At 41.7% G+C, this 22466-nt stretch overlaps 1 protein-coding gene across 6 annotated transcripts in view; it reads left to right on the top strand.

Moving 5' to 3' along the window:
* Positions 1-61: 61 nt before the first annotated feature.
* LMBR1 (limb development membrane protein 1) overlaps positions 62-22466 on the top strand; it is a 223140-nt gene continuing 200735 nt past the window's right edge. For 4 of the 6 annotated variants that reach the window (XM_017957369.2, XM_021936478.2, XM_017957372.2 and 1 more), the window contains exon 1: positions 62-341. In XM_017957369.2, the coding sequence (XP_017812858.1) occupies positions 276-341 (66 nt within the window). In that variant the 5' untranslated portion in view covers positions 62-275. The remainder of the gene's footprint in view (positions 342-22466) is intronic. The other 2 variants (XM_017957374.3, XM_017957375.3) reach the window with 2 other exon arrangements.

Here is a 22466-nt window from a genome sequence, read left to right on the forward strand (position 1 = left end):
CGTGTGACGTGTACCTGCACCGCCCCCTCCCCGCCCCGCCCCGCCCCCGCCCCGCCCCCGGCTGCGCGGCGCCCGCCCTCCCTCAGCCAGAGCAGCTCGCCTGAGGCTGCTGAGGCGGCGGCGGCTGTAGTGGTCTCGGTACCTGTTCCAACCGCGGCTCGCGGGCCCGTGCCGGTCCCGGTCCCCGGCGCGGCCGTCCGAGCCCCTGCGGCGGGCGGGCGATGGTGCGGCGGAGCGGGCGGACGCGGGCGGTGCGGCGGCGGGCATGAAGGAGGATGGAAGGGCAGGACGAGGTGTCGGCGCGGGAGCAGCACTTCCACAGCCAAGTGCGGGAGTCCACGGTGCGTGGGGACCGAGGCAGCCCTGACAGCCCCGCGCGCCTGCCCGGGCCCCCTGTCCCTGCCCCCGGGCCCCTCACCTCCGGGCCTGCGCCCCGCGCCTCCCGCCCCGGCCTCTGCCGCTCTCCCTCCCCACCCCTTCCCTCCCCTCCCTCTGCCTGCCCCCCGCTCCGCTCCTGCCTCCCCTGCCCCCTCCCGCTCCCTCGTTCCAGCCCGGACCCCGCCCCTGCCCCGCGGCCCCGGTCTTGCCCTTCCCTTTCCGCCGGGAGGGCTGCGGTACGCGCCGCGCTCCGGGACCCCGGGGGCTTCCTCTCTGGGGGGATGTGCGGCTCGCGCCTCGGGGTGTGGACGGCGGCCCGGCCGGTGCGCGCCCCCGCGCTCCGCCGCCCGGCCAGGTAGGCAGGTGGATGCGCAGGCGTCCCGGAGAGCCTGGGTGGGCCCGGTGGGTCCTGGAAGGACCAGGCTGCGCGGAGCCCGCCCGCCTCTCGCGTTTGGACCCGGCCGGTTACCTTGTCCCAGTCAACACCTCCTGCCCTCCCGGCGCCTCACGTTTCCATCCCTCTTTCATCTCCCCCAGCCCCCACGTGGATTGAGTTCGAAACCTTCCCTTTTGGGGTGAGAATATTGGTTATTTATGGGAGTGAGAACCTCGGCAAAAGTCCATTTTGCTCTGGAAGCAACTTCTTAGGGAAGCAGCTTCTTTTTTGGCCCATGTTTCTATGTGTGCTGTTGGCAGGGGTCAGGAAGCGCACTTGACCTTGGAAAGTCTACTTTGATGTTTTTATCTTTTCGTGATGCTCTAGAATGTATTATAATTGGGTTTATCTGTGTTTTCATAACGGTTGTCAAATATATCAATTTTTTATATTTGTATTTACCCCTCTCCTAAGTTGTCTACGATTCAGTCACACTTGGTTCGAGGTGAAGAATTGTCTAATTTGTGTACTTACTGATCTTGAAAATTGAGAATCACTTTGCAAGTCATACTTTGAATAAAGAGGACATGTGAAGTCTGAGCTGGTGGAATTTGAGTTCGTGGAATTTGGTACAAATTTATTTGTAGTTTTTAAAATTGAAGCTAAAATACACAGAGATAAATTCGTAAAGTCATACATGTACCCTTCAGATCATTTCATACTAAACACACCTGTGTACTCCTGAATCCACCAGGAGTTTGAGACCGGTCAGCCTGGGCAACATAGTGAATCCCCATCTCTACCATTATAAATAAAGAAAAAAAGAAACAGAATTTTACTATCATCCCGGAGACTGATTCCTTTCCCCCTTCCAGTTACTTTCTCCTCCACCAAGGGTAAACATTGCCCTGGCTTCTAATATTATAGATTAGTTTTTGCTTAGTTTTGAACTTTATGGAAATAGAATCTTACGTTATACACTCTTTTGTGTCCAGTTTCTTCTACAGTGTTTGTGAAATTTCTCCATTTTGTATGTGGTTATAATTCATTCTCAGTGCCGTAGTTGTGTGACTATAGCACAATTTATTTTTCATTTTACTGTTGATGGGCACTTCAGTAGTTTCTAGGTCTTGGCTATGAATATATATACACACACATATACATATATATATATATTTGTTTATTTGTTTGTTTTCAGATGGAGTCTCGTTCTGTCTCCCAGGCTGGAGTGCAGTGGCACAATCTTGGCTCACTGCAACCTCTGCCTTTGGGTTCAAGTGATTCTCCTACCTCAGCCTCCCAAGTGGCTGGGATTACAGGTGCATGCCACCACACCCAGCTAATTTTTCTATTTTTATTAGAGACGGGGTTTCGCCATGTTGGTCAGGCTGGCCTTGAACTCCTGATCTCAGGTGATCCACCTACGTTGGCCTCCCAAAGTGCTTGGATTACAGGTGTGAGCCACCACACCCGGCTGGCTATGAATATTTCTGTACATAGCTTTTGGTGGACATGTTTGTGCATTTCTGTTGGGGATAGCCCTAGAAATGGAAACCCTAGGTTAAAGAGTGTGCGTTTGTTCATCTTTAGTAGATGCTTTTAAACAGTTTTCCGAAGTGGTTGTACCAGTGTACGCTTCCGCCAGTGCTGACAGCCTCAGAGGTGTGGTTGTTTCTCATCTTTACCAACACTGGGTATTTGCTGTCCTTTTTAATTTTAGTCATTCTAGCAAGTGCGTTGATAGTGTTCATCATATGAATAATTTTAATTTGCATTTTCCTGATAACTAATGAATTTAAGCACCTGTTTGTTTATTAGCCATTTGGAAATCTTTTGTGAAGGGTCAAATTTTTTTCCCCATTTAAAAATTAAGTTTATCTTTTTAATATTGATTTGCAAGGTCTTTACAGTATAACTTGTATTATATTGTAATACAAATGGATAAGATTTCTTTGTCAGATATATATATATATATATATATACAGCACATATTTCTTTCCCACTCTGTGGATGCCTTTCACTCTTAATGATATCTTCTGATCGGCAGAAATTATTAATTTTAATATAGTTCAATTTATTAAAATTTTTTGAGTACTTTTTATGTCCCGGTTAAGAAATCGCTGCTTACTCTAAGACTGACGTTCTCTTGTTCTTTCCTCGAAATGCTTTATTGAATTATTCTCATTTAAATTTGCAGTCTATCTAGAATTTATTTTTTGTGTCTGGTGCAAGGTAGGAGTCATACTTTTTTTTCCCACAGGAATGTCCAGTTGCTCCAGCACTATTTATGACTTTTGTCACAGATAGGTAACTGTATATTCATAAGATTTAATTTTAGACTTTATGCTGTTTTATTGGTCTATTTGTCTTTAGTTTTATTATTATTTTTAAATTTGAGACAGGGTCTCACTCTCTTGCCCAGGCTGTAGTGCAGTGGTGCAATCATGGCTCACTGCAGCCTTGACTTCCCAGGCTCAGGTGATCCTCCCACCTCAGCTTCCCAAGTAGCTGGGACTACAGGCGTGAATCATACAGGTGTGCACTAGCAGACCCAGCTAATCTTTTAATTTTTTGTAGAGGTGAGGTCTCCCCATGTTGACCAGATCTGTCTCCTGGGCTCAAGTGATCCTCCTGCTCTTTGGCTTTAGTTTTAATTAATTAGATATTCTAGAATTTCGGTTGAGAAAGGGACACATGTTAAAACAGTCCAGAGCTTTGTCTACTCCCCTGAAAACAACTCGGTTTTGGTACTGATTACAGAGTTCTTTAGTTCTGACTCTCCTCACCCCTGTTTCCCTCAATCCAGCACCCCTGGCTGGTTGAGTCTACTCCATCTTCTACAGAACCAGCATAGACAGTGACCAGGCTCAGGGTTCCCAGTCTTTGGCATTTCTTTCTCAAATGATTTATATTTAGAGTGAATGTAAATACTTGCTTTTTCTGTAAGACCTGTTGCCAATTTTTGAAATTATTCAATTGTTTCTGATTTTGCTACATAATGCTATAATTGCTTAACTTTTTAATCATGATAAGATATATATATATAACATGCGATTTACCATATCTAAATATACAGTTCAGTGGCATTAAATACATTCACATTGTTGTGCAACCACCACCACTATCCATTTCCAGAACTTTTTCATCACCTGAAACTTGATACCCATGAAACAGTAACTCTCCATTCCCCACTGTCTCCAGCTGCTGGTTCTGCCTATATGAATCTGACTGTTCCAAGTTGAACCACAAAATATTTGTCCTTTTCTGTCTGGCTTATTTCACTTAGCATAATGCCTTCAGGGTTCACCTGTGTTGTAGCATGTGTCAGAATTTCTTTTTCTTTTTTTTTTTTTGAGACAGAGTCTTTGTTGCCCAGGCTAGAGTTCAATGGCGTGATCTCAGCTCCTTGCAACCTCTCCCTCCCTGGTTCAAGCAATTCTCCTGCTTCAGCCTCCCGAGTAGCTGGGATTACAGGCGTGCGCTACCATGCTTGGCTAATTTTTGTATTGTTAGTAGAGATGGGGTTTCACCATGTTGGCCAGGCTGGTCTCGAACTCCTGACCTCAGGTGATCCACCCACCTCAGCCTCCCAAAGTGCTGGGATTACAGGTGTGAGCCACTGCACCTGGCCTAATTTTTGTGTTTTTTGTAGAGATGGGGTTTTGTTATGTTGCCCAGGCTAGTCTCGAACTCCTGGCCTCCCAAAGTGCTGGGTTTACGGGCCAACGCACCTGGCCCAGAATTTGTTAAGGCTGAATATATTTTCTTTTTGTGTATACCGTATTTTGCTTATCCATTCAATCATCAATTGACCTGAGTTGTTTCCGTTTTTGGCTATTGTGAATAATGCTGCTGTGATCATGGGTGTGGAAATATCTATTAGAGTCCCTGTTTTCAATTCAGAAGTAAAATTGCTGGATTATATGATAATTCTATGTTTAATTTTTTGAGGAACTGCCATACCATTTTCCACAGAGGCTTTACCATTTTATATTCCCTCTGGCAAGGAGCCAGGATTTCCGGTTCTTCCACATCTTCACCAACACACGTTGTTTTCTGTTTTTCTTCTTTTTTTTTAAAATGGATGTGAAATGGTATCTTATGGTGGTTTCGATTTGCATTTCCCTAATTATTAGTGAAGTTCAGGATTGTTTCATGTGCTTATTGACTATATGTACATCTTCTTTGGAGAAATATCTGTTCTTTGCCTGTTTTTGAATTGCGTTGCTTGATTTTTGTTGTTGAGTTCTAGGAGTTGTTTATATATTCTGAATATTAACCCTTTATCAGGCATGTGATTTGCAAACACTTCTGTCCCATTCTGTAGGGTTGCCTTTTTACTCTATTGATAGTGTCCTTTGATGCACAAAAGTTTTTAATTTTGTAGTCTAATTTATCTATTTTTTCATTTGTTGCATATGTTTTTTTGTGTCATCCAAGAATTCATCACCAGCTCCGGCATCATGAAGGTTTTCCTCTAAGAGTTGTATAGTTTTAGCTCTTATGTTTAGGTCTTTGATCATTTTGAATTAATTTTTGTGTACAATATAGTGTTTAACTTTTAAATACTCATGTAATAATTTTGTCTTCTGTGTTATGAATATCTCATAGATCTCTTGTCAGTTGCTTTAGTGATCATATTTGACTTTGGCTATTAATATCAGGTAGTAATGATTCATTTCCTTTCTTTTGAGAGCTAGCTATGAAATCCTAAGACTGCCAACTAACTGAGTAGACCCTGTCTTGGCTAAGAGGACCCCAGGAAACCCTAAAAACTGAATTCCCAGCCAGAATGTGATGGGAGATCTGACACGCCTTGTTATACCCACTCCCTTTTGAGGTTTAAAAACAACAACTGACCAGCATTAATGTTAAAATAGAGATCTTAAGACTGAGAGAACAGACTCTTTGTGGCAATAAAATACCAAACGGTGGACAAGATGTAGGGCCATGCCAAGCAAGGGTTAAGTAAAGCACCCCCCCCCCCCCCCGCCCCCCCTTAAAGAATAAACTCGGTTCTAACTATCTCAAAGTGTTTCTTTTTTCCTAGCAGCTAAACAAGCACTGGCCTCCAGATAAGCAATATTAATAACTGCAGCTCACTCACTGCCAGACCCTGACTAACTGACCCTCACTCCCCTGTTCCACAAGCTATAACTACAGCTTTGATTGGATAAAAGACTGATTTCAGTAACTTTGTCCTGATAACAGCACTGAGCATGAACTGGTTCTGGCCAGTTTACAGAGGCTGTGCACTTGAGTGCCTTCATGTCCCTGCTTCTGCCATCTGACTACAGGGCCTCATTGTAATGCGTTTAGATGTTAAGTCTCCACCCACAAGTGAATGCGGATAAGTATGTAACATACATGTTTATTCAGCCTGCATGTGCATGACCTCCCCCGCTTTGTGAATATTCATAGCTCCTCCTATAACCTGTTAAATATATAAACTTGGCCAACCCGTTCAGCAGAAATCCCTGTTCTATCCTCCCTTGAAGTGTCTGTTTCTGTGCTCTGCGGGAGGATGCTTCCCAGCCATCAGGATTGCCACCTTGTAGGCTGTGTGACTCTCTTCAAAATTATTTTTGAGGCAGAGTGTCGTTCTGTCACTCAGGCTGGAATGCTGTGGCACAAACACGGCTCACTGCAGCCTCTACCTCCCAGGCTCAAGAGATCTTCCTACTTGAGCCTTCCAAGTAGCTGGGACTACAGGCACATACAACCATACCTGGCTGATTTTTGTATTTTTTGTAGAGACTAGGTTTCACCATGTTACCTAGGCTGGTCTTGAACTCCTGGGCTCAAGTTATTAACCCACCTTAGCCTCCCAAAGTATTGGGATTACAGGTGAGTCACTGCAAGTCTTTTTTTTTTTTTTTTTGGGACAGAGTCTCACTCTGTCACCCAGGCTGGAGTGCAGTGGCACGATCTCAGCTCACTGCAACCACTGTCTCCTGGGTTCAAGCAATTCTTGTGCCTCAGCCTCTTGAGTAGCTGGGATTACAGGTGGCCACCACCACACCTGGCTAATTTTATTTATTTATTTATTTATTTATGATGTAGAGTCTTACTCTGTCATCTAGGCCGGAGTGCAGTGGCATGATCTAGGCTCACTGTAACCTCTGCCTCCTGGGTTCAAGTGATTCTCCTGCCTCAGCCTCCCACTGGGATTACAGGCGCCTGCCACCATGCCTGGCTAATGTTTTTGAATTTTTAGTAGCGACGGGATTTCACCATGTTGGCCAAGCTGGTCTCGAACTCCTGACCTCAAGTGTTCCTCCTGCCTTGGCCTCCCAAAATGCTGGGATTACAGGTGTGAGTCAATGCGCCTGGCCATTTTTGTATGGACAGGTTCTTTCCATGTTACCCAGGCTGGCCTTGAACTCTCCTGGCCTCAAGTAATCCTCCTGCCCCAGCTTCCCAAAGTGCTGGAATTAGAGGTGTGAGCCACCATGCCCAGCCTGGCTGCGCAATCTGAATTCTGCCTTATCCTGGGTATGGCTTAAGCTCCTCTCTTGGCTATAATATTTTTGGAACCAAGTCTGGGGTTGACTGGGACTTTTTTTTTTTTTTTTTATGGAGTCTCGCTCTGTCACCCAGGCTGGAATGCAGTGGAACGATCCCAGCTCACTGCATCCTCCGCCTCCCAGGTTCCAGTGATTCTCCTGCCTCAGCCTCCCAAGTAGCTGGGATTACAGGTGCCCGCCACCATGCCTGGCTAATTTTTGTATTTTTAGTAGATTTGGGGTTTTGCCATGTTGGCCAAGCTGCTCTCGAACTCCTGACCTCAGGTGATCCGCCCCCACCTCAGCCTCCCAAAGTGCTGGGATTACAGGCCTGAGCCACCGTGCCTGACCAGACTGGGACTTTTACAACAGAGATTTTAGAACCTTCCCATTTAGTTGGCTTCTTTTAGGCCAAATGAGAGGTGGGAGATAATGGGGATAGAAGGAATTATCCTTCACCTGCTGCCTCTCTAGGTGAGTTTACCTGCTGTTTTCTGCCAATGTCTTGCCCTCAACTCTATGGCTTACCCTTTGTGCAGGAGATCAAAAACTTTAGTCCTTCCCACTTGAGGATAGTGGTTGGGCAGAAGATGGGAACCAGTCACCAATCTGGTATGTAAGTTCAGAATACAGTTATCTTGGAGTCTGTAGTCTTTTCTGACCTTTGTCATTGCCCTCCAGCCAAAGACTACCAAGAGCACACCTGTAGTTGGACAAATTGGGCTTATTGCATATTGCAGTGAGTTCCGTGGGGAACTGTGGGGTGTTCAAGTAACTTTTCAAGTGGGATTTGGGCTTCTACTAGGTAGTTTGGAAGGGTTTAAGGAAGTGAGGCTTTGATCTATATGGGGTGCTGTTAGGAAGCTGGAATAATTCTGTAATTGGATAGCTTAAGAAATCTTTTCTAGAAGGAGAGAAGACTGGCATAAAGCTAAAGCTGTAACTGGTAAAGAAGTAACAGTCATTCCTGTTAGCCAGGATAGAGAGATGGTCATTTTTGTGATTTGGACAATGTTCATGTTTTTTGCTTGTGTTCAGGAGTGATTACAGAGTGGTCTTGTTTAGTCTTTATCCATCATGGTCTTGTCTGATATTGATGTTCTCTGAAACTGTTTATGTTCTACGGAAGAGTCAGTCATCAAGGCCGAGGTGTGGGCCTTGCTCTGAGTTGCTTGCCAGTTTACAGCAACACCAAGACCCAGCTGTGATATCACCAGGCCAGCTCCCAGATGTCAGGGGCTGCTTTTCTTTTTCTCACGTGGTTGTAAAGTCTTCTAGTGGAATGGTGTATTAGAAACAAATCCAATAGCCAACATACGTTGAAGTGATTTTCTAACATAGAAGAGCAAAAAGGAATGGGATAGAGGTATAAAGGTTTCATTGTATTTGGCTTTTCTAAACTGGGTCAAATCAGCTTTCCCTCTGTGGTGGGCTGCATAATGGCCCCTGAAGTTGGTAATCCATGTGATAATCCCTGGAACCTGTGGTATGTTACTTTACATGGGTAAAGGGATTTTGCAGATGTGAGTACCTTAAAGGGGAGTTATCCTGAATTATCTGGGTGGGCTCTATTGATCACAGGGTCCTTGTAGGAGAGGCAGGAGGGTCAGAGTCAGAAGGAGATAGGATGACAGAGACAGAGTTGGAGTGATGCCCTTTGAGGAAGGAGGAGGGACCGTGAGCCAAGGAGTGTGGGCGGCCTCCAGAAGCTAGAAATGTCAAGGAGATGGATTCTTTCCTAGAGTCTCCAGAAGGAACCAACCTTGCTCACACCTTGATTTTAGCCCAGTGAAACTCAGTAAATTTGTGTTGTTTTAAGTCACTAAGTTTGTGTTATTTGGTTACAGCAGCCATAGGAGATTCCTACTCTTTCATCAAGAGGCTTTGACTTTCACTGCTGTCCCTGTATATCTTACCACTCCCTAGTTGTATACTTGAGGTTAAAGGAAACTGGGACATTCTAATTACATTTGAGATAATTTTTCCTGTCTTCCTATACTGTCCTCCTTTTTTTTTTTTGGTCCTGAGATGGAGTCTTGCTCTGTTGCCCAGGCTGGAGTCCAGTGACGTAATCTTGACTCACTGCAGCCTCCGCCTCCTGAGTTCAGGCGACTCTCCTGCCTCAGCCTCCCAAGTTGCATGGATTACAGGTGTGTACCACTACACCTGGCTAATTTTTGTATTTTTAGTAGAGACAGGTTTCACCTGTTGTCCAGGGTGGTCTCGAACTCCTGACCTCAGGTGGTCTACCCGCCTCGGCTTCCCAAAGTGCTGTGATTACAGGCGTGAGCCACCGTGCCTGGCCCTGTCCTCCTTTTTTAAAACTTGATTTTATTGCAGTTAAGAATACCTAATGTGAGATCTACCCTCTTAACAAAAAGTTTTTTTTTTTTTTTTTTTTTTTTTGAGTCAGAGTCTCACACTGTTGCCCAGGCTAGAGTGCAATGGTGTGATCTCGACTCACTGCAACCTCCGCCTCCCAGGTTCACGCAATTCTTCTGCTTCAACCTCCTGAGTAGCTGGGATTACAGGTGCCTGCCACCACGTCCAGCTAATTTTTTATATTTTTAGTAGAGACGGGGTTTCACTATGTTGGCCAGGCTGGTCTCGAACTCTTGACCTCGTGATCTGCCTGCCTCGGCCTCCCAGAGTACTGGGATTACAGGCATGAGCCACTGCACCCAGCCCCTCTTAACGAATTTTTAAGTGTGCAATTATATTGTTGACCATAGGTACAATGTTGTACAGCAGATTTCTAGAGGTTACTCATCTTGCTTGACTGAAGCTTTATGACCATTGATTAGTAACTCTCAATTTCCTTCCCTGTCCCTGTCCCTGAGAACCACCATTTCCACTCTTTGAGTCTGTGAATTTGACCATTTTAGATACCTTGTATAAGTGGGATCATGCAGTATTTGTCTTCCTGTGACTCTCTTTTTCACTTAGGTTAATGTCCTCAAGATTCATCTATGTTGTTGCATATTGCAGAATTTCCTTTTTTTCCCCCCTTGAGATGGAGTCTCGCTCTCTTGCCCAGGCTGGAATGTGGTGACTGCAGCCTTGACCTGCTGGGCTCAAATGATCCTCCCACCTCAGCCTTCTAAGTAGCTGGGACTACTGGCACCCACTGCCATGCCTGGATAATTTTTTTATTTTTTGTAGAGATGAGGTCTCACTGTGATGCCCAGGCTGGTCTCAAACTCCTGAGCTCAAGTGATCCTCCTGCCTTGGCCTCCCAAAGTGCTGGGATTATAGGCACGAGCCATCATGCCCAGCTGAATATCCTTTTTTCAAATATTTTTAAAGGTGAATAGTATTCCATTGTATACTACATTTTCATTATCCATCCGTTAATAGACATTTAGGTTGTTTCTACATCTTTGCTATTGTAAATATTGCCTCGGTGGATATAGGAGTGCTAATATCTTTGGGATTGCGATGGTGATTCTTTAGGATAAATAGTCAGAAGGGAGATTGCTGAATCATATGGTAGTTCTGTTTCTAATTTTTTCAGGAACACACATATTTTCCATAGCAGCTGCACCATTTTGCATTCTCATCAACAGTCTGCAAGGGTTCCGACTTCTCTTCAGCCTTGTCAACACTTGTCTTTTTTTTTTTATCATAGCCATCCTAACAGGTGTGAGGTGATAACTCATTGTGGTTTTGATTTACATTGCCCTGGTAATTAGTGACATTGAGCATTTTTTCATATACATGTTGGCTGTTTGTATGTCTTTAGAGAAATGTTTTATTCAAGTCCTTAGCCTGTTTTTAAATCAAGTTATTAGTTGTTTTTACCTTTGTGCTGTGGAAGTTTCTTACGTATTTTGGATATTAACCCCTTTTCAGATACACAATTTGTAGATATTTTCTCTCATTTCCATCACTGTGTTGATTGTCCACTTTGCTGTACAGAAGCTTTTTAGTTTTATGTATTCCCACATATATTTTTGTTTTTATTGCCTGCGCTGTTGGTGTTATATCCGTGAAATCATTGCCAAGGCCAGTGTTGTGAAGGCTTCCCTCTGTGTTTTTCTCTGAGAGTTTTATAGTTTCATGTTTTCCGTTTAAGTCTTTAATCCTTTGTAAGTTGATTTTTGTGTATGGTGTGAGAGAAGGCTGCATTCTTTTGAATGTGAATCTCCTGTTTTCCCAACACCATTTGTTGAGGACGTTTTTCTTTCCCTGTTGTGTATTATTTGCAGCCTTGTGTAAGATCAGGTGACTGTACATAAATGGATTTATTTCCAGGCGCTCTATTCTGTTCCGTTGTTCTATATATCTGTCTTTATGTCAGTACCATACTATTTTGATAACTAGCTTTGTGTAATAATATATTTTGAAATCAGGAGGTGTGATGCCTCCAACTTTGTTCTTTCTCAAGATTAACTTGGCTATTTGTGGTCGTTTGTCATTCCATAAGATTTTTAGAATTATTTTTTCTATTTCTGTTTAAAAAAATGCCACTGGGGGCTGGGTGCAGTGGCTCATGCCTGTAGTCCCAGCACTTTGGGAAGCCGAGGTGGGTGGATCGCCTGAGGTCAGGAGTTCAAGACCAGCCTGGCTAACGTGGTGAAACCCCGTTTCTACTAAAAGTACAAACATTGGCCAGGCGTGGTGGAGCATGCCTGTAATCCCAGCTACTCGGGAGGCTGAGACAGGAGAATCACTTGAACCCAGGAGGCAGAGGTTGCAGTGAGCTGAGATTGTGTCACTGCACTCCAGCCTGGGTGGCAGAGTGAGTCTCCGTCTCAGGAAAAAAAAAAAAATACTGTTGGGATTTTGACAGGGCTTGCATTGAATCCGGAAATTGCTTGGGTATTATGGATATTTTGACAATATTAAGTCTTCCAATCCATGAACATAGGGTGTCTTTCCATTTGTCTGTGCCTTTTTTAATTTCTTTTTTTTTTTTTTTTAGTTTTAAATTTTTTATTTCCATAGGTTTTTGGGAAGCAGGTGGTATTTGGTTACATGAGTTAAGTTCTTTAGTGGTGACTTGTGAGATTTTGGTGTACCCATCACACAAGCGGTATATACTGAACCCAATTTGTAGTCTTTTATCCCTCACCCCTTTCGCACCCTTTCCCCCTGAGTCCCCAAAGTCCATGTGTCATTCTTATGCCTTTGCATCATCATAGCTTAGTTCCCATTTGTGAGTGAGAACATGCGATGTTTGGTTTTCTGTTCCTAGGTTACTTCACTTAGAATAAGTCTCCAATCCCATCCAGGTTGTTGCGAATGCCATTATTTCATTCCTTTTTATGACTGGATAGTATTCCATTGTTATATATACCACAGTTTCTTTATCTACTTGTTAATTGATAGGCATTTGGGTTGGTTCCACATTTTTGCAACTGCATATTGTGCTGCTATAAACATGTGTGTGCAAGTATCTTTTTTGTATAATGACTTCTTTTCCTCTGGGTAGATACCCAGTAGTGGTATTGCTGGATCGAATGATAGTTCTACTTTTAGTTCTTTAACACCTCTCCACACTGTTTTCCATAGTGGTTGTACTAGTTTACATTCCCACCAGCAGTGTAAAAGTGTTCCCTGTTCACTGCATCCATGCCAACATCTATTCTTTTTTGTTTGTGATTATGGCCATTCTTGTGAGAGTAAGGTGGTATCACATTGTGGTTTTCATTTGCTTTTCCCTGATCATTAGTGATGTTGAGCATTTTTTCATAGGTTTATTGTCTATTTGTATATCTTCTTTTGAGAATTGTCTGTTTATGTCCTTAGCCCACCTGTTTTACTTTTGAGACAGAGTCTCACTCTGTCACCCAGGCTGGAGTGCAATGGCACGATCTCAGCTCACTGCAAGCTCTGCCTCCTGGGCTCACGCCATTCTCCTACCTCAGCCTCCTAAGTAGCTGGGACTACAGGCACCCGGCACCATGCCCGGCTAATTTTTTGTGTTTTTAGTAGAGATGGGGTTTTACCATGTTAGCCAGGGTGGTCTCAATCTCCTGACCTTGGGATCTGCCCGCTTCGGCCTCCCAAAGTGCTGGGATTACAGGCATGAGCCACCGCGCCCGGCCCCTTAGCCCACTTTTTGATGGGATTGTTTGTTTTTCTCTTGCTAATTTGAGTCCACTGTAGATTCTGGATATTGGTCCTTTGTCAGATGTATGATTGTGAAGATTTTCTCCCACGCTGTGGATTTTCTGTTTACTTTGCTGATGGTTCCTTTTGCCATGCAAAAGCTCTTTAATTCTCAGCTGTTTATCTTTGTTTTTATTGCATTTGCTTTGGATTCTTAGTTATGAAATCTTTTCCTAAGCCAATGTCTAGAAGGGCTTTTCTGATATTATCTTCTAGAATTTTTATAGTTTCAAGTCTTAGATTTAAGTCCTTGATCCATCTTGAGTTGATTTTTATGTAAGGTGAGAGATGAGGATCCAGTTTCATTCTCCTTCATGTGACTTGCCAATTATCTCAGCACCATGTGTTGAATAGGGTGTCCTTTCCCCACTTTATGTTTTTGTTTGCTTTGTGGAAGATCAGTTGGCTGTATTTGGGTTTATTTCTGGGTTCTCTATTCTGTTCCACTGGTCTGTGTGCCTATTGTTATACCAGTACCATGCTGTTTTGGTGACTATGGCCTTATAGTATAGTTTGAAATCAGGTAATGTGATACCTCCAGATTTGTTCTTTTTGTTTAGACTTGCTTTGGCTACATGGGCTCTTTTTTGGTTCCATATGAATTTTAGGATTGTTTTTACTAGTTCTGTGAAGAATGATGATGGTATTTTGATGGGAATTGCGTTGAATTTGTAGATTGCTTTTGGCAATATGGTCATTTTCACAATATTGATTCTAACCATCCATGAGCATGGATGTGTTTCCATTTGTTTGTGTCATCTATGATTTCTTTCAGCAGTATTTTGTAGTTTTCCTTGTGGAGGCCTTTCACCTTCTTGGTTAGGTATATTCCTAAGTGTTTTATTTATTTGTTTTTTTTGCAGCTGTTGTAAAAGGGGTTGAGTTCTTGATTTGATTCTTAGCTTGGTCGCTGTTGATACATAGGAGAGCTACTGATTTTTATACATTAATTTCGTATCCTGAAACTTGGCTGAATTCATTTATCAGTTTTAGGAGCTACTTGGAGAAGTCTTTTATTTTATTTTATTTTATTTTATTTTATTTTATTTTTTTTGAGACGGAGTCTCACTCTGTCGCCCAGGCTAGAGTGCAGTGGCCGGATCTCAGTTCACTGCAAGCTCCGCCTCCTGGGTTCACGCCATTCTCCTGCCTCAGCCTCCCGAGTAGCTGGGACTACAGGCGCCCGCCACCTCGCCCGGCTAGTTTTTTGTATTTTTTAGTAGAGACGGGGTTTCACCGTGTTAGCCAGGATGGTCTCGATCTCCTGACTTCATGATCTGCCCGTCTCGGCCTCCCAAAGTGCTGGGATTACAGGCTTGAGCCACCGCGCCCGGCCTGGAGAAGTCTTTAGGGTTTTCTAGGTATACAATCATATCATCAGCAAACAGCAACAGTTTGATTTCCTCTATACTAATTTGGATGCCCTTTATATATTTCTCTTGTTTGATTGCTCTGGCTAGGACTTCCAGCACTATGTTGAATAGAAGTGGTGAGAGTGGGCATCCTTTTCTTGTTCTATTTCTCAGAGGGAATGCTTTCAACTTTTCTCCATTCAGTATTATGTTGGCTGTGGGTTTGTCATAGATGGCTTTTATTACATTGAGATATGTCCCTTGTATGTAGATTTTGCTCAGGGTTTTAATTATAAAGCGATGCTGGATTTTGTTCCATGCTTTTTCTGCGTCTGTTGAGATGATCATGTGATTTTTGTTTTTAATTCTGTTTATGTGGTGTATCACATTTATTGACTTGCGTATGTTAAACCTTCCCTGCATCTGTGGTATGAAACACACTTGATCAACACTTTCTAATATGTTTTTGGATTCGGTTAGCTAGTATTTTGTTAAGGATTTTAGCATCTATGTTGATCGAGGATATTGGTCTGTAGTTTGCTTTTTTGGTTATGTCCTTTCCTGGTTTGGTGTTAGGATGATACTGGCTTCATAGAGTGATTTAGGGAGGATTCCCTCTTTATCTTGTGGAATAGTGTCAATAGGATTGGTACCAATTCTTGTTTAATTGTCTGGTAGGATTCAGCTATGAATCCATCTGGTCCTGGAATTTTTTTTTGTTGGTAAATTTTAAAATTACCATTTTACTCTTACTGCTTGTTTTTGATCTATTTGGGGTATCTAATTCTTCCTGATTTAAGCTAGGGGGTTGTGTCTTTCCAGGAATGTATTCATCTCTTCCGGGTTTTCTAGTTTACGTGCCTAAAGGTATTCATAATAGCCTCGAATCCTCTCTTATTTTCTTGGTTAATCTTGCTAATGGTGTATCAATTTTATTTATCTTTTCAAAGAACCAGCTTTTTGTTTCATTTATCTTTTGTATTGTTTTCTGTTTGTTTCAATTTCATTTAGTTCTGCTCTGATCTTGGTTGTTTCCTTTGTTCTGCTGGGCTTGGGTTTGATTTGTTCTTGTTTTTCTTGTTCCTTGAGGTGTGACCTTAGATCGTCTATCTGTGCTCTTTCAGACTTTCTGATGTAAGCATTTAGGGCTATGAACTTTCCTCTTAGCACCACCTTTGCTGTATCCCAGAGATTTTGGTAGGTTGTGTCACTATTATTGTTTGGTTTGAAGAATTTTTAAATTTCCATCTTGATTTCATTGTTGACCCAGTGATCATTCAGGAGCAGGTTATTTAATTTCCATGTATTTGTCTGGTTTTGAAGGTTCCTTTTGGAGTTGATTTCTAGTTTTATTCCACTGTGGTCAGGGAAGTAGTTGGTATAATTTCAGTTTTCTTAAATTTATTAAGACTTGTTTTGTGTCCTATCATATGGTCCGTTTTGGAGAAAGTTCCATACTCTGATGAATGAAATGCATATTCTGCGATTGTTGGGTAGAATGTTCTGTAAAGATCTGTTAAGTCCGTTTGTTCCAGGGTATAGTTTAAATCCATTGTTTCTTTGTTGACTTTCTATCTTGATGACCTGTTTAGTGCTGTCAGTGGAGTATTGAAATCCCCCACTATTATTGTGTTGCCGTCTATCTCATTTCTTAGGTCTAGTAGTAATTGTTTTGTAAATTTGGGAGCTCCAGTGTTAGGTGCATATATATTTATGACTGTGATACTTTCCTGTTGGACAAGACCTTTTATCATTATATAATGTCCCTCTTTGTCTTTTTTAACTGCTCTTGCTTTAAAGTTTGTTTTGCCTGATGTAAGAATAGCTACTACTGCTCACTTTTGGTGTCCATTTGCATGGAATGTCTTTTTCCACCTCTTTACCTTAAGTTTATGTGAGTCCTTATGTGTTAGGTGAGTCTCTGGAAGGCAGCAGATGGTTGGTGAATTCTTATCCATTCCGCAATTCTGTATCTTTTAAGTGGAGCATTTAGGCCATTTACATCCAATGTTAGTATTGAGATGTGAGGTACTATTCTATTCATTGTGCTATTTGTTGTGTTGCCTGTATACCTTGTTTTTTTTTTTTTAATTGTATTTTGTTTTATACAAAGGTCCTGTGAGAATTATGCTTTAAAGAGGTTCTGTTTTGATGTGTTTCCAGGATTTGTTTCAAGATTTACGCCTCCTTTTAGCAGTTCCGGTAGTTCTGGCTTGGTAGTGGCAAATTCTCTCAGCATTTGTTTGTCTGAAAAAGACTGTATCTTTCCTTCATTTATGAAGCATAGTTTCACTGGATACAAAAGTTTTGGCTGATAATTGTTTTGTTTAAGGAGGCTGAAGATAGGGCCCCAATCCCTTCTAGCTCGTAGGGTTTCTCCTGAAAAATCTGCTGTTACTCTGGTTTTTCTTTGTAGGTTACCTGGTGCTTTTGCCTCACGGCTCTTAACATTCTTTCCTTCATCTCGACTTTTAATAAGTTGATGACAGTGTGCCTAGAAGATGATCTTTTTATGATTAGTTTCCTAAGTGTTCTTTGAGCTTCTTGTATTTGGATGTCTAGGTCTCTAGCAAGGCCTGGGAAATTTTCCTCAGTTATTTCCCCAAATATGTTTTCCAGACTTTTAGATTTCTCTCCTTCCTCAGGAATGGCAGTTATTCTTAGATTTGGTCACTTAACATAATCCCAAACTTCTTGGAGATGTTGTTCATTTTTTTCTTATTCTTTTCTTTGTCTTGTTGACTTGGGTTAATTCAAAAAGCTTGTCTTCGAGGTCTGAAGTTCTATCTTCTGCTTGTTTGATTCTGTTGCTGAGGCTTTCCAGAAAATTTTGCATTTCTCTAAGTGTGTCCTTTATTTCCTGAACCTTTGATTGTTTTTTATTTAAGCTGTCTGTTTCATTGAAGATTTCTTTCCTCATTTCTTGTATCATTTTTTTGATTGTCTTAAATTGGACTTCACCTTTCTCTGGTACCTCCTTGATTAGCTTAATAACTGATCTTCTGAATTCTTTTTCAGGTAAATCAGGGATTTCTTCTTGGTTTGGATCCATTGCTGGTTAGCCAGTGTGATATTTTTGGAGGTGTTAAAAAACTTTGTCATATTACCAGAATTGTTTTTCTGGTTCTTTTTCATTTGGGTAGGCTATATCAGAGGAAAGGTCTAGGGCTCAAGGCTGCTGTTCAGATTCTTTTGTCCCCTGGGGTGTTCCACAGATGTAGTACTCTCCACCTTTTTCTAAGGATGTGGCTTTCTGAGGGCCGAGCTACAGTGATTGTTATCTCTGTTCTGGATCTAGCCCCTCAGCAGGTCTACCAGGCAGGGCTGGTACTGGGGTTGTCTGCACAGAGTCCTGTGATGTGAACCATCTGCAGGTCTCTCAGCTGTGGATAACCGCACAGCATTTGGACTGTCTCCTGGATCCTGCAGGAGTAATCTGCTTCTTTCAGAGGGTCTTTGGGTTCTCTAGGCTTTCCTGGTTTATTCCTGCAGTAGTTCTAGAGCAAAGGTTCATGATGTGAGTCTCCACACACTGCTCCGTCTGTCCGAGTGGGAGCTGCAGTCTAGTCCTGCCTCCCATCTGCCGTTTTTCCTCCAAATGTAGCCTTCTTTAATTTCTTTCATCCATGTTTTATGGTTTTCAGGATACAGGTCTTTCACCTCCTTGGTTAAGTTTATTCTTAGGTTTTTTTTTTTTTTTTTTTTTTGGAGACAGAGTTTTGCTCTTGTTACCCAGGCAAGTGATGTGATCTCGGCTCACCGGAGCCTCCACCTTTGCCTCCCTGGTTCAAGCAATTCTTATGCCTCAGCCTCCCAAGTAGCTGGGATTACAGGCATGCGCCACCACGCCCAGCTAATTTTTGTATTTTTAGTAGAGATGGAGTTTTTCCATGTTGGTCAGGGTGGTCTCGAACTCCTGACCTCAGGTGATCCATCTGCCTGGGCCTCCCAAAGTGCTGGGATTACAGGCATGAGCCACCGTGCCCAGCCTCTTCGTAGGTATTTTATTCTTTTTTTGTGCTATTGTAAGTGAGATTGTTTTACTAATTTCCTTTTTAGGTAGTTTATTAGTGGATGTTGATTTTTCTATCCTGCAACTTTATTGAATTTATTAGTTCTTTTTTTTTTTCTTTATAATTCAGTCTTCATGGAGACTGTCAGAAGTTGCTAGTGCTGACTGTATTGCAGGTCATCGTGGCGGGGTGTCAGGAAAAATAATCACACCTCAGATAAACCTGACCGGCTACGATACTGCCACTATTCAAAGCTAAATTTATTAGTTCTAACAGTTTGAAAAAAAACTGTTAAATGGTTTTTTTTATATCTAAGATGATGTCTTCTGCAAATGGACAGTTTTACCTCTTCCTTTCTGATTTGAATGCCTTTTATTACTTTTTCTTGCCTAATTGCTTTAGGTAGGACTTCTAGAACTATGCTGCATAAAAGTAAGTAAGAGTGGACATCTCTGCCTTGTACCTGATCTCAGTGGGAAAGCTTTCAGTTTTTCACTATTCAGTCGGATAGCTGTGGGCTTTTCATATATGGCCTTTATTACATTGAGATGATTTCCATTTGTTTGTAGTTTGTAGTTTGTTGACAGTTTTTACCATGAAAGGGTGCTGAATTTTTCAGGTGATTTTTCTGCCTTTTGGGATGATCGTATGATTGTTATCTTTTATTTTATTAATGTGGTGTACCACAGTAATTGATTTTCATATATTGAACCATTCTTGCATCCTAGGCATAAATCCCACTTAGTCATGGTTTATGATCCTTTTAATGTGCTGTTGGATTCAGTGAGCTAGTATTTTGTTGAGGATTTTCGTGTCTGTATTCTTCAGGGATACTGGCCTGTAGTTTCTTCTTCTTACGGCTTCTTTGTCTGGCTTTGGTATCAGGGAATTGCTGGCTTTGTAAAATGTGTTTGATAGTGTTCTCTCCACTTGAGTTTTTTGAAGGAGTTTGAGACAGATTGGTGCTAATTGCTCCTTAAGTGTTTGGTAGCGTTCATAAATGAAACCATCTGGTCCTGGGCTTTTCTCTTTCGGGAGGCTTTTGATTACTGATTCAGTCTGCATGCTTCTTACAGGTTTGTTCAGACTTTCTATTTCTCCATGATTTAGTCTTGGTAGGATGTTATGTTTCTAGGTATTCATTTCTTCTAGATTATCCAGTTTGTTGGCATGTGGTTGTTTTTAGTAGTCTCATGATCCTTTTTATTTCGGAGGCATCAGTTGTAATGTGTCTTTCCTTTTTTATTTGAGTCTTCTCTTTCTTTCTTAGTCTAGCTAAGGGTTTGTCAGTTTTATCTTTTCGAAAAACAAACTCTTAGTTTTGTTGTTTTTTCCCTATTTTTCTATTTTTTATTTTGTTTATTTCTTCTCTAATCTTTGTTACCTCCTTCCTTCTGCTAACTTTGGGCTTAGCAGTTTTCTAGTTCCTTGAGCTGTAAAGTGAGTTATGCAGTAAGATAGAATGTAAGGTCTCCAAGAGCCTTAAGCTTTTTTTTTCCTTCTTTACATGTCTGTAGTAGATATTTGTAGATATTAATTCTTGATGATCTTAGGGTTTTGAATATTATATCCAAATATAGTACAGGTTAATTTCCTGAATACCTTGGTAGTAAGATAATTTAAGAAACTTAAGGCATTATGGGAAAGATAGACGTGAGAGTCTGATGTTCAGAATTTATCTTTGAAAGCCTTTAGAAATGTTTTAGCACTTAATAAAATGATTTTTAGAAAGAACACTACATGAAGACAATATGTTCTGATTTTACACTGTTAATATCTATTAGCATGATTTTTAACACTTATCTTTATATTGTGCAATGCCAGTTTTTACTTTTTATTTTTATTTTTTTTGAGACAGGGTCTCACTTTGTTACCCAGGCTGGAGTGCAGTGGCGTGATCACGGCTCACTGCAGTCTTGACCTCCCGGGCTCAGGTCCCACCTCAGCTTCTCAAGTAGCTGAGACTACAGGTTTGCACTACCACGCCTGGCTAATTTTTGTATTTTTTGTAGAGATGGGGTTTCACCATGTTTCCCAGGCTGGTCTTGAACTCCTGGGCTCAAGCTGTCTGCTCACCTTGGCCTCCCAAAGTGTTGGGATTACAGGTGTGAGCCACCTCACCTAGCCACTGCAAGTCTGCTTTTTCTTTTTTGAGATGGCGTCTTGCTCTGTTGCCCAAGCTGGAGTGCAGTGGCACGATCTAGTCTCACTGCAACCTCTGCCTCCCAGGTTTAAGCAATTCTGCTACCTCAGCCTGGGATTATAGGCACGTGCCATCACACCCGACTGATTTTAGTATTTTTAGGAGAGACAAGGTTTCATCACGTTGCTCAGGCTGGTCTTGAACTCCTGACCTTGTGATCTGCCCGCCTTGGCCTCCCAAAGTGCTGGGATAACAGGCCTGATCCACTGCATCCGGCCTGCCACTGCAAGTCTTTAGCCAGGCGTGGTGGTGTGTGCTTATAATCCCAGCTACTTGGGAAGCTAAGGCAGGAGAATCGCTTGAACCCGGGAGGTGGAGGTTGCAGTGAGCCGAGATTGCACCACTGCACTCCAGCCTGGGCGACAAGAGTGAGACATCATCTCAAAAAAGAAAAACAAAAAACAAAAAACAACAAAAAAGAAAATCTCCTTTTCATATTTGTAGATCTCATGATTGTTTAGTTGACACTTTATTTCTTGTCTTTTTCCCTTTTTCATTTGGACTTAAGGTACACAGAATTGCATTAATCACAGTCCTTGGTTCATTTTTAAAACTTTGATTTTTATTAAAAAATTTTTTCTTTCCACCATCCATAGCCTCTAAAAGTCTTGGGATTACAGGCATGAGCCATGGCACCAGCCACAACTTTTTTTTTTTTGAAACAGTTTTATTGATTGTAGGTTGACATAATCTAGACATAAGTCCCTTATCAGACATATGACTTGCAAATGTTTGCTATTCTGTGGGTCTTTTTACTTTCTTGATTGTAGGACAAAAGTTTTAAATTTTGTTGACATTCAGTTTCTCTATTTTTTTTGTCTTTTGAGATTTTAATGTCATATGCAAGAAGACCTTGCCAACCTAAGGTCTTGTAGGTTTACTTCTATACCTTCTTCCAGTAATTTTATAGGTTTAGCTCTTACATGTAGATCTACGTTCCGTTTTCGGTTAATTATTTTGTATGATGTAAGAAGTGGTCCCATCTCCATTCTTTTGCATATGGATATCCATTTGTTCCAGCACCATTTGTTAAAAATGCTCTCTCCCCCATACCCCCAACTGAATTATCTCGATACTCTTGTTGAAAATCAATTGACCATAAATGTAAGGGTTTGTTTTTAGACTCTTAGTTCTGTTATTTTGGTCTATATGTCTATTTTTATACTAGTACTATACTGTCTTGACAAGTGCAGCTTTGTAGTAAGTTTAAAATTGGGGAAGTGTGAGTCTTCCAACTTTGCTCTTTTTTTCCACAGTTGTCTGATTTTTCTGGATTTGTTCCATTTTCATGTGAATTTAGGATAAATCTGTCAATTTCTGTAAGAAAATAAGAACTACAATTTTAATAGCAATTATATTGAATGTATAGATCAATTTGGGAAGTATGATCCCATCAGTATTAAATTCTTCATGAACATGTGATGTCTTTCTATATTCATAAATTTTTTAACGCCTTTCAATAATATTTTGTGGCTTCCAGAGTACAAGTTTGACGACTCTTTTGTTAAATTTATTCCTAAGTAT

Source organism: Papio anubis, chromosome 4, assembly GCF_008728515.1.
Source record: "Papio anubis isolate 15944 chromosome 4, Panubis1.0, whole genome shotgun sequence".
NCBI lineage: Eukaryota > Metazoa > Chordata > Mammalia > Primates > Cercopithecidae > Papio > Papio anubis.